This window comes from Ochotona princeps, chromosome 16 (assembly GCF_030435755.1).
Source record: "Ochotona princeps isolate mOchPri1 chromosome 16, mOchPri1.hap1, whole genome shotgun sequence".
NCBI lineage: Eukaryota > Metazoa > Chordata > Mammalia > Lagomorpha > Ochotonidae > Ochotona > Ochotona princeps.
In genome coordinates, this window is record NC_080847.1 from 9,590,281 (window position 1) to 9,602,749 (window position 12,469).

Below are 12,469 nucleotides of genomic sequence, written 5' to 3' on the forward strand. Positions count from 1 at the left end.
GAACCTATTCATATTCTTTTAATATTTGTGTTTTCTATTTTAGTGTTAATAAGAAAATAAAGAGTTTGCCACAATAACATCTCCTGGTGTCTTTTGTTTTTTGACTACTACAGGCAGGTACAATTCACCTGCCTCTTGGCAGAGAGATATAGCCCCAACCTGGGGTAGGTTCTCCACTGTGTGTATATCATGTCTGAGTTACCCACAATGGTCCCCGATTGTGAAATAAACATCGAATTGAAACCCCTGGTTGAGTCTTCAGCTGTAATTCTACTCTTTTGCCATGGCTGATGGGAAACTGCATGTTGATGATCTCCCTCTGTCCCCATGCTCGTCATACATCTCTTGACTCTTAGATCCAAGGATCTGTATTTCCCAGACTCTGCCTGCTGGCTTCCTGTTAGTTTCCTTGAATCTAGAAGATTGTAATATGGGAAGAAAAGAGAGGAAGGAAGAAACTTTTTTCCCCCTTTATTTTGGTTATTGGCAGCATTTTAGCAGTAACAGCAGTATTAGGTAAGGCTGCTTGCCTCAGTTTCTCTATTCTGTTAGAGTTCAGGAATCTCCATGGCTGTAAGTCAGCGGTGTTCTAGGATTAGGCTGGAAAGGTCGGAAATGTCTTCCAGCTGAACAGCCAATGGAGTATGTGAAATCAGGAGGACTGAGTTACAATTGTAAAGTTACTATTGTCATAGAGCCTGGAACTCCAAGGGTAAATGACAAATATTTTAGGGTAGAAGAAAATTCCAAGTTCCTAAGAAACCCAGTGCTGTTGCTTTTCATATCTCACTGACTGCCTGTAGATATGAATCTGAAAACAGGATATTTGCTGGTTAGCTTCTGTTTGTGGGTAACAATTTCTGCTCTTTAGCCCTTTACAGCTTTTAAAGCCATTTCTTGATACATTAAGTAATTCTCTGTTTTTGGCTGTCCTGAATGGTAATATTAGACATGAATTTTATAAACATTACATGTATTAATGGTAACAGTGCAACTGGAAGTGTTCTACCTGCACCTGCACCACAATAACTGCCAACAGTGTAGTGGAACTTGCTGCCCTTTCCAAATCCACAACTCTTGCAGCCTGCAAGTATCAGCACACATGGCCCCGTGCTTGTGCGCTAGCTTGGTGATCCACTGGGAGTCAGATTTCTTCAGCGAGCTTAGTGGAGTGGACCAATGAGGAGAACCTCATGTGGAGTCTTCCCCGCCCAGTCTGCACACAGGGTTCTCAGAACTCCACAGCTATGCCCAGCTCGTTCCATGACAGCAGACGGAAGGCTTTGTGCCAGTGTCAGTTGCTTGACACCATGATGGACTGCTTTGCTGTAGGTAGCACCCTTGGAAATTGGGCATTCAGAGCAGTTAAAAACCAAATCAAGCAGACAGGGGCTTATATTGTGGCGCAGCAGGTTAAACCACTGTTTATGACATGGACAGTCCATGTCAGTGTGCTGGTTTGAGACCTGACTGCTGTGCTTCCAATCCTGCTTCACTTCTGGTCTGGCTCCCTGCTAATAATGTGCCTGGGAAGACAGAAGGAGATGGCCCAGATACTGGAGTTCCCCTACTCCCCGCCCCCTTTTTAAAAAAGATTGATTTTTTTTTTTTTTTATTGGAAAGGCATATTTATGGAGAGGAGAGACAAAGAGAATTCCCGTCTGCTAGTTCATTCCCCAAATGGTCGCAATGGCCATAGCTGAGCTGATCTGAAGCCAGGAGCTGCTTCTGGGTCTACCATGTGGGTTCAGGATCCCAAGGACTTGAGGCATCCTCCCACTGCTTTCCCAGGCAATAGGCAGAGAACTGGAAGAGAAATGGAGCAGCTGGGATGGGAATTGGCACCCATGTGGGATGATGGTACTTGGAGGTGGAGAATGAGCCAGTCAGGCCATCATGCCAAACTGCAAGGTGGGTATCTTTACAGCTAGGTTAAATGCCTGCCCAGGTCATTGATATTTCAGTGACAATGTCATGTCTCAGCTGGGTTAATTTGAGTTTGTCCAGTATGTTATTACACTTTTTATTCCATAAGTTTTTTTTTTTTTTTTTGCTCGAGGTGTTTCTTTATTTAGTAAACTTGATCTGACTGGGTTCATGTGACAGTAAAATCTAATATTCATTGACTTAAGATGATTGATATTCTTTATTAGTCCTACTTCGTTGAAGTATCTATAGTTTGTCCATAAGAATTTTTTCAGATCAGAGTTCCCATCTACTGATTGACTCCTCAAGGTTCCCCCCTGTGGCCTGGGGCTGGGAACTCAATCCAGGTTTCCCATGAGGCTGGCAGGAAGCCATTGCCCACTGCCTCCTGCAGTGCATGTTAGTGGGAAGCTGGACTCTAGAGTAGAGATGGGACTTAAAGCCCAGGTATCCCAGTGTTGATCATGGGTGTCAACCAGAGGTTTAACTGCTAAACCAAATGCCTGCCTCATTAAATCTTGTTGGTCTTTTTTTTTTTTTAAGTGTGTTAATTTTTTTAAAAATTTATTTATTTTTATTACAAAGTCAGATATACAGAGAGGAGGAGAAACAGGAAGATCTTCCGTCCGATGATTCACTCCCCATGTGAGTGCAACAGCCAGTGCTGCGGCGATCCGAAGCTGGGAACCAGGAACTTCTTCCGGGTCTCCCACACGAGTGCAGGGTCCCAAAGCCTTGGGCCCTCCTTGACTGCTTTCCCAGGCCACAAGCAGGGAGCTGGATGGGAAGTGGAGCTGCTGGAATTAGAACCGGCGCCCATATGGGATCCTGGCGCGTTCAAGGTGAGGACTTTAACTGCTAGGCCACGGAGCAGGGCCCTAAATCTTGTTAGTCTTAAGTCACTGATATATCTTTCTGGCTTAGTGGTCTACGCAGAATTTTGTTTCTCCTAACGGATTGAAAAATGATGATAGTTTACTTTAGTGCCCAGCACAGTAGCCTAGTGGCTAAAGTCCTCACCTTGCATGCACTGGGACCCTATATGGTTGCCAGTTCTAATCCCATCTTCTCATCCAGCTCCCTGCTTGTAGCCTAGGAAAACAGTCGAGGATGGCCCAAAGCCTTGGAACCCTGCACTTGCATGGGAGATCTGGAAGAAGCTCCTGGCTCCTGGCTCCTGGCTTCGGATTGGCTCAGCATTGGCCACTTAGGGAGTGCGTGAGCAGATGGAAGATCTTCCTCTCTGTCTCTTCTCTGTATATCTAACTTTCCAATAAAAATAAATCTTTAAAAAAATAGTTCACTTTAGACTGCAATAAATGCTGGAATATATGAGGACTATTACTTAACAATTTTTGTTTTGAGGTTATTAAAACCACTGTTTATTTTTTAAAAATTTAAAATAGTTTAAATTTAATGAATATATGCCTAAAGCTTTGCTATGTCTGTTATGTAAAAGGACTGTCAGAAAAGCTTAAGACAACTTGAGTCTGAGTTCTCCAACTATAGGCAGCATCACTGACAGGTGACCTGTGCCAGCATCCAGGCCAGGATCACATTTCCCAGAGATCACTGGTGGCAGGAGTACTAAGGCAGGCACATTTCTGGGAACTGTAGAACTCTTGATAAGCAGCTTTTCCTTGGAGACTCTGCAGTTACCTTGGCCAAAGTCTTCTAATTCAATTTCAGTTTAAGATTAGCCTTAGGTATTTCCACCCTAACCTTCATTCCTGTGTACGCCATCCCCCACCCCCAAGGTTAGACTTGCATGGTGGTGAGTTGGTGCTCTTGGGCCCCTCCCCCCATTTTCCCCACAGGCTTTGTCTCATATTTGGCTAATCTCCTTCCTTCTGGAAGACCTGGACTAATTAAAGCAGTGCCAGGAGCATCCCCGGAAAACAAGTGGTACGATAAAGATGACTGGGACACCAGAATAATGAAGATCAGTTAGCAGTGCTGAACTGCCAGCAGACCGTTATAACCATGATTGTCGGCAAAAGTGAAGAGGCAGCCAAAGGGGTCTTACCCTGTGACCTTCAAAAGGTATAGCTGAAACACTGGGAAGCAACACTTTAAAAGCAGAGGGTGCTATTCTTCAGTGCACAAGGTTAAATGGGACGTCCTCAAGGTTAAATGGGACCTCTGTATGGTGCTGTGTCCACTTTAGGAAGAAATGATGAGACTAGGAACTAATGTGGGAAAATGGGTGTCTTGCCACGTGTCACAGCACGGGACCTACTGGCATACAAGTTAAAGCTGCTACCAGAGAATTCTGGCCTGTGCTCAGAGGTCATCCTGTTGGCAGGAGTCACAAGCCCTGTTGTGAAATGGGGCTGTTTTCATCTATCAGGAGGGAGAAATGTCCATCCACTTGAATGTCCGCTGGCAGTCCTCTGCTCCTGCGGGCAGAAGCATACAGTGACTGTGACCAGGAATTCTAACAGCACCATCAGCTCGCGCGTGAAGGTGTGGATCATATCACCAGGAAAGCTACCCTAACGTCTGAGGTGTTGACTGAAAAAGGGAAAGTGGAGGAAGTACAGCGTGAATACCAGTTCAGCCCAGAGTCTGCTGTGGTAATAAATGTTACTTTTCAGGCCCGGCGGCGTGCCCTAGCGGCCTTGTAGGGAGCAGTAATTGACCAGTGTTCAATTCTGCTCTAAAATCCTTCACTGAGTTCACCCTGAAGCCATTCTCCTCAAGAGTTGTTCCTGGGTTTGGTGCAGTAGCTAAGTCCTCACCTTATAAGCATCGAGACCCCATGTGGATGCCAGTTCGTGTCCTAGCTGCTTCACTTCTCATCTAGATCCCAGCTCATGGCCTAGGAAAGCAGCAGAAGATGGCCCAAACCCTTGGGACCCTGCACCCCGTGAGAGACCCAGAAGTTTCTGGTTCCTGACTCCTGGCTTCAGATCAGCTCAGCTATGGCCTGTGTGGCCATTTGGGGAGTGAAACAGCGGGTGGAAGATATTTTTCTATAAATCTGATCTGTCTTTGCAATAAATATAAATCTTAAAAAAGGGCCTGGCGGCGTGGCCTAGTGGCTAAAGTCCTCACCTTGAATGCGCCCCGGGATCCCGTATGGGCACCGGTTCTAATCCCCGCGGCTCCACTTCCCATCCAGCTCCCTGCTTGTGGCCTGGGAAAGCAGTCGAGGACGGCCCAATGCTTTGGGACTCTGCACCCGTGTGGGAGACCCAGAAGAGGTTCCTGGTTCCCAGCTTCGGATCGGCGCAGCACTGGCCATTGCGCTCACTTGGGGAGTGAATCATCGGATGGAAGATCTTCCTCTCTGTGTCTCTTCCTCTCTGTATATCTGACTTTGTAATAAAAATAAATAAATCTTAAAGAAAAGTTGCTCCCAGCCAGTGTCAGTATGGCAAAGGTGCTGCAGTGCGCCGGTCGCTGAGAGAGAACAAGTGTTATTCTTTTTCATGGTTAGTCTTACCTGGTGATTTCTTCTCAAAGGACCTAGAATAACTCACTGGCAGGTAATGATGTTGTAGATGATGGAAGCCAGAAGGTCTAGGTTGATTTCCCCCAAACATGGTTATCCCCAAAGCAGGTAATAATACAGAGTAGCTAGAAAGTAACTGCTGAGTAAATATGAAAAGGATTTCGAGAAAGAGTTCATTTTCCCATGGAAGACTCTGGAAGACACTTTGGGAAAGACCTCATCATGAAGCAGTGTTCCATCATTTCCTCCTAGTACTGCAGATTCCCCAGTTCCTAAAAATCCCTCTCAGCTTGTACCTTTGTTATTGAAAGTTTGTGAACTATGTCTGGATTTTTTTTTTCTTTAAAGAAAGTACTTCCTCATAGGAAAAAAAAAAAGACATCACAGGATCTGGGGCCAGTGTTGTGTTGCAAGAGGCTAAGCCATCACATGTAACACCAGCATCCTGTTACCAGAGTGCTGACCAAGTCCTGCTACTCCGATTCCAATCCACCTTCCTGCTGGTGTGTCTGGGAAGGTAGCAGGAAATGACCAAGTGCTTGGGTCCTCATGTGGGAGACAAATGGAGTCTTAACCCTGACTTCGGGCTAGCCCATCCCTGGCTTTTTCAGCTAATTGGAGAGTAGACTAGCATTTAGAAGATGTTCATTATCTCCCCACCCATCCTCCCTCCTTCATTCTCAGTTTTTCAAGTGAAGTTATAGGTAGGTTTTCGGCCCAGCAGAGAGTTTCGGCCCTCCCATGCCCCAAGAGTACCCGGGTTTGACACTTGGCTCAGATTCCTGATGTCAGCCTTTGTCCTGGCTTCGAATTGGCTCAGCTCTGGCTGTTGCAGCCACTTGGGGAGTGAATCAGAGGATGGAGTATCTTTCTTTTTGCCTCTCCTTTTCTCTGAAAATCCGCCTTTCTAATAAAAGTGGATATATCTTCCAAGAAAAAAAAAAGTTTTATGTTTATTTGAAAAGTAGAGCTATAGAAAAAGAGAGAGACCCTCTATCCACTAGTTCACTCCCCAAATGGCCGTAACTGCCAGAGCTGAGCCAGTCTGAAGCCAGGAGCCAGGAGATTTCCTCCAGGTCCTCAGTGCAGGTGAAGGAGCTTAAGGACTTGAGCCATCTTCTGCTTTCCCAGATGCATTAGCAGGGAGCTGGGTCAGAAGTGGAGCAGCTAACGTGGGATACTGGTACTTAGGTGGTGGCTTAACTCACTGTGCCACAGCGCCAGCCCTGAAATGGAATATTGAAAAGCCCAGGAGACTGAATTTACATCAACCATCTTGCCACTGCTTTTGGAGCTTGTGTCATTTTCTGTAAGGTCCGGGCTTTCCAGACACAGCTCAAGTTGGCCAGGTGCCCAGATTTCTTTTAATTTCCTGTTTCTTGGTCACTATGATTTCGAGATAGGTGCATGTATCACTTCCTATCTGCTGAGGCAATCTGCAGGTGGATATCGAGTTTCCTCAATACCCTGATTAAAAGTTAGGCAACCGCCTGCTTCCACGGGCAGACCGTCCACTTTAATAGTCTACAACAGTGTTTCTTTTGGCATCTCAACTATGTGCAGACCCAGTATTCTAAATGAGTGGCCACTGGGGAAAAATAGATGTCCCTGGCCAGCCCCATCTACTGATAAACACGTGTATTCATTCATGTGGTCCACCTTCCTGTTGTGGATGTTCAAGGTAGGGGAAGGGCTTTAGGATTATTTTAGGGCAGTGAACAAGCAAGAGCCTGGGGGGAAATACCAACCTGTTCTCACTCCCAGGATTCAGCTGAGTAGTTTGTACCCACAGATTGTCAGCCTTGGGGTTTCCCTTCGGGGTTTCTGAGTCCCCGACCAACTAATGAGATTCTGGTTCTCGCTTACCCAGTCCTTACTGTTCTGAGGAGTCAGGACACAGCAGAATTTTTTGTTTTTTACTTGATAACTTGTAGTTAGTGGGGGGATTGTGTGTCCCAGGGTGCCCTCACTCCTTAACACTCTGTAAGGGCCAAATGGGGTAAAGGTGCACCAAGGTGGTTGGATGGGAGGGATTAGATTTAGAGACTGTCTACAAGCTAGCCGAGTTCACCTGCTGGGCAGCTCATTTAACAACCTCCCCCTCCACCCCATAAGACCAACGCACAGATTTAATCTGGTCCTGGAATATATCGTATGATTTTACTTCCAACTTTTAACCCTAGTTTGCTGGTCTGGAATCAGGACTCAGGAGCCTCACAGTTCGTTAAGAGTAGGGCTGTAACTTTTTTCTGACTAGGGAAAACGGTTCACCTCTACACCGAACAATTTTGGTTATTATTTTTTTTTCCAAGTCATTACAGTGGCGACACTAGCTACCGACCATCTTGGTTGTGGCAACTCCAGTTGTCTTTTTTGTTGTTTATGAACTTAGAGCGACTCGTCCTACCCGGGTGTCTCCCTCAGCCCCCAGCGAAGCTTTCCTGCCCGCGAGGACCCAGGTGTGGACCCCGGTGCGCGGCGTGCTCGTGGCCCGGCCGCCTGCTGGCTCGCGCCGGTCCTCGCCGCCCGGGGGGCGGGGCTTGGCAGAGCAGGCCACGCCGACCCACGCCCCGAGGCCCCGCCCCTCATTTAAATACGCAGCGCCGGCGGGTGCGTCGAGCTCGCCGCGGACCCAAGATGGCGGCGTGTGGACGTGTACGGAGGATGTTCCGCTTGTCGGCGGCGCTGCCGCTGCTGCTGCTGGCCGCGGTCGGGGCCCAGGAGCACCAGTTTCCAGTCGGCCACAGTCAGGGCCAGGGCCCAGGGGCCAACTTTATGGACTTTGGACCGCAGGCTGGAGGCGGCGGCCCAGCGGGTCAGCAGCTGCCTGTGGCATCGCAGCTCCAGCAGCAGCAGCAGCAAGCACAGGCACAACAGCAGCAGCTCCAGCAGCAGCAGCAGCTACCTCGGCAGCCACAACCGCCCTTTGCGGCGGGTGGGCCTCCGGCTCGGCGGGGTGGAGCGGGGCCCGGCGGGGCCGGCGGCGGCTGGAAGCTGGTGGAGGAAGAGTCTTGCCGGGAGGACGTGACCCGCGTGTGCCCCAAGCATACCTGGAACAACAACCTGGCGGTTCTCGAGTGCCTGCAGGACGTGAGAGAGGTGAGGAGGCGGGCCGGGCCGGGAGGGCCAGGCCTGGTGCGGGCCCGAGGCTGTCGCCGGCCTTGGACGCCGCGGATCGCCTGCAGGGCGCTCGCCGCCTTCCCTCCCTGTGCCTCGCGCTCCCCGGCGCCTTGGGGGCCGGTGGAGGGGCTGGGGATGAGGACCCCACCCCACCCCTTCCTTCCTTCCCTCGCTGCCGCCTGCGGGGGTCTGCCTGGGGACCAGGACCTCGGATTGCCGGCCGCAGTGGGGCCAGGCCCCGAGAGGGTTTCTTGTTCGCCCCTGTCTTTTGTGTGATGCTTTTCATACAGAGCGGCTCCTTCGCCTGAGAGCCACTTTTGGATTTTTTTCTGTTTTCCCCATCCGTTGCGCCTTGGACAATTGAGGAGCAATCCTTTGAAACCCGAAAACAATGTTTGACGTACTTCGACTGTTAGGGTCGGCGGAGGTTTCTTAGCTATCAATGATGTTTGGTCAGGCAGCTGGGGGGGGGGGGGGGGGGGGCGGTTCTGGTGTGTGTGCCTTAGCGCGCAGGAGCATTTATTGTCTTCACCCTCATTCGTTTGTAGTTTGCAGATTCTTACTTTTTTCTTCTACTTTCCCGGCTTGGATAGTGTGCTTTTGCTCCCATCCATTCTCTTTGGTAGATGGGTAGTGAACCTCGTTTTTAAACTGTTTGCACCTGGTGACTGGGAGTCCCAACCCTGCAAACTTAGGACAGCATTTGAAGCTGTAACACTGAAAATAGTGTTATGATGGGAATGGGGTGGTGAGGTCTTCCCTTTCTGAGGTGTGAGTAGGATTTTACCAGGACCTCTTGGTGACATTGATCATTCCTTTTCTAGATTTAATGCTGCGGCTAAAGTGCCCTTTTGGTGATTCTCATATCCAAGTTTGGAAGCGAATCTGATGGGAATAGTTTGTTTTTAAGGTGTAGGTTTACAGAATTAGCTCCAAAGTTTGACAAGCAGAATGAGGATGTTTGATCCCCTTGTATTGGGATAAGATATCATTAAGCTTTGTCTGAGGCACTAGAGGCTGCAGGAAGTCCCTGATTTGGAGAATTGGGGCACTCTGGGTAATCTCCCTTCAGCCCGTTGCCAGGTTTGCTCTGGTCTTCTCCATACAGTAATCCAGAAGAGAAGTCCATCATCAGGAGAAGGGAACGAAGTTTCCAGAGCTGATAGGCTTGGCGGGAGGGTTGGGGGCTTCTTGACGCAAAGGATTCTTCCTTGCACCCTTTCATTCTGAAGCTGTTCCTCTAGGACATACAGCTGAGGTTGCTCACCAGGTCCAATATTTTGGAGTTTTTCTGTTTGATCCCTGAGGATACAAGGATCCTCATATTGGTGGCCAAACCTGTTGTAGGTGGTTTTTAGTAGAAACAGAACCTTATCAGGGAAGGATGAATGTTCCATTCCAGGAGTCCCTTCCTTATTTGCATTGGGACCTTCAGAAGTCTTCCCTTGCAGGATCAACCAGTCTTCTTGGCTAGGCACTCAGAACTTAGTAGAAGCATTCGTGCTCCTTAAATGACTTAGATTTGGCGATTTTTCTGGATTTTGAGCATGCTCTTTTCTTATGTTTGTTACTGTGTAGAAAAATTACACTGGCTTGAAAATTTGCTCCTGGTTCTAACAATAACTGTAAGATCCCCAGCAAAGACAGTGCCACAGTAACTGCGTTTTTTCTTCTCTGGGCTTGATACCTAAACCCTGAGGGTAGTATCTAATTCAGTGCTGGCACCTCTGAAAGACTGTTGACTGATTGAGGATGAGTGAGATCTTACACATGTGAAGAGCGGTATCAAGTAAGTTGAAGAGGAGGGTGTGTTTAGGGAGGACTTGGGCCATCCTCTGCTGTTTTCCCAGGCCATAAGCAGGGAGCTGGATTGGAAATGGAGCTGACGGGGCACATGCCGGTGCCCATGTGGGAAGGTTGTCAGCGCTAACAGGTGAAGTATAAGCCTGTTGAAACTTTTATCTGTTTGACAAGGTGAGTGAGCAAAGGCATGCGATCTCCCACTTGAGGCAGGGTCTCAGGCAGTTGTCATCTTTTGCTGCTCTCTCAGACACTTTATCAGGGACCTGACTGAGAAGTGGAGCAGCCGGGGCTTGATATCTTGATGATCTTGTGGGATGCTGACATCTCAGGCTTAACCTGCTGAGTTACAGTGAAGACCCTGGCCTGACTGAATGCTTGAGTTCTTGCCACTCCCGTGGGAGACCCAGAAGATCCTGGCTCCTGGCTTTGGCCCGCTATTTAGGAAGCAAAGTAACAGATAGAAGGATGATTTTCCGTCTCTATTACTTTTTCAAAGAAAAACATTAATTAAAAAGAAAGAGAGAAGAAAAAGGATGGGCCAGTGCTGTGATGGTGCTTGTTAGGCTGTTCCTTTTGACAGTGCCTTTTTGATTCCTTCCTCAAACAGCCACACCGACCAGGCCTGGACCAGGCCAAAGCCAGGAACCCAGAGCCTGGAACTCCTTAGGGTTGTCCACATCGGTGGCAGGGTCCCATGGACTTGGATCATCTTCAGCCTTTTCCAGGCTTGCCGCTGGTGAGCTGGATTGGAAGTTGGAGCAGCCAGGACTTGAAACAGTTCTGTAGCGTGGGATGCCTTCTGCACTACAACACGGGCCCTGTTTGCTGTGTTCTTAACCACTCTGCTTGTCTAACATCTCATTTAATATTCTTAGTAGTCCTGGATGGTGGTGTTCCTTTATTATCCTAGCTGAGAAATAGGTTCAGGAACATAAAATAATGTGTCCTATGTTATATCCTAAGTGGTTGAGCTAAGGTGTACAAAAGCTTTTGAGTTAAAAGAACACACTTGATTCATTCTGTCAGGAGTGGTTGTAACTATTGTGTGATTGTTGAGAACGCTATAAATTTATAAATGGACACAAAATGGGATGTGTCATCTACAACCATATTCACCTTTTCCTCACTATCAAGATTGAGTTGCCAAAAAAAAAAAAAAGGAGTTGGGCCCGGCGGTGTGGCCTAGCGGCTAAGGTCCTCGCCTTGAAAGCCCCGGGATCCCACATGGGCACCGGTTCTAATCCCGGCAGCTCCACTTCCCATCTAGCTCCCTGCTTGTGGCCTGGGAAAGCAGTTGAGGACGGCCCAATGCATTGGGATACTGCACCCGTGTGGGAGACCTGGAAGAGGTTCCTGGTTCCCGGCATCGGATCGGCGCGCACCGGCTGTTGCGCTCACTTGGGGAGTGAATCATCGGACGGAAGATCTTCCTCTCTGTCTCTCCTCCTCTCTGTATATCTGGCTGTAATAAAATGAATAAATCTAAAAAAAAAAAAAGGAGTTGCAGGAGTGATGGCATTGTTCTTAAGCTAACACCTGTGGTGTGGGCATCCCATGTGGGTGCTGGTTTGAGTCCCCACCACTTGCTCCACGTCCCATCTAGTACCCTGTTCATGAGCCTAGAAAAGCAGCAGCAGATGGTCCAAGTTCTTGGGTCCCTCTGTCAGCCACATGGGAGAACCAGCTGAAGCTCCTGACTGGCCCAGTTTTGGATGTTCCAGCCATTTGGGTAGTGAACCAGTAGATGGAAGATCTGTCTCCCTCCCCACCCCCCCGCCTTTCAAAAGGATAAGTAAATCTCAAAAAACAAAACAGGCAACTCCTACGTACTGCTATGTTGTGGGTTTCTCAGCTAGACCAATATTATCAGTAAAGCAAATCTAATAACTAATCTGGATCCATTATGAACAGAATTTATGCTTATTGAAGAAAGTTTCAGATCTCAAGTCATGAACAGAATCTGTACTAATACAGTCAAGGAGTTTAATTCTATTTTCCTGTTATTCATATTGAATCCATGGAGCAGCATAAAAAATGAACTGGAATTAGGTCTGTTAGTGCTATTAACTAAATTTATACTGTGGGCAAGTCATCGTCTGGGATCTTCTCAGGGGTCTGTGCTGGCATGCCATATGAGCATTGGTTTGAGTCCCTGCTGCCCCA

At 48.2% G+C, this 12,469-nt stretch overlaps 1 protein-coding gene across 1 annotated transcript in view; it reads left to right on the forward strand.

Annotated features, from left to right (window-relative positions):
* The first annotated feature begins 7,992 nt into the window (after positions 1-7,992).
* The window catches only part of GLG1 (golgi glycoprotein 1), a 90,822-nt gene continuing 86,345 nt past the window's right edge, over positions 7,993-12,469 (forward strand). Inside the window, exon 1 of the mRNA XM_004584027.2 lies at positions 7,993-8,482. Within this exon, the coding sequence (XP_004584084.2) occupies positions 8,021-8,482 (462 nt within the window). The 5' untranslated portion in view covers positions 7,993-8,020. The remainder of the gene's footprint in view (positions 8,483-12,469) is intronic.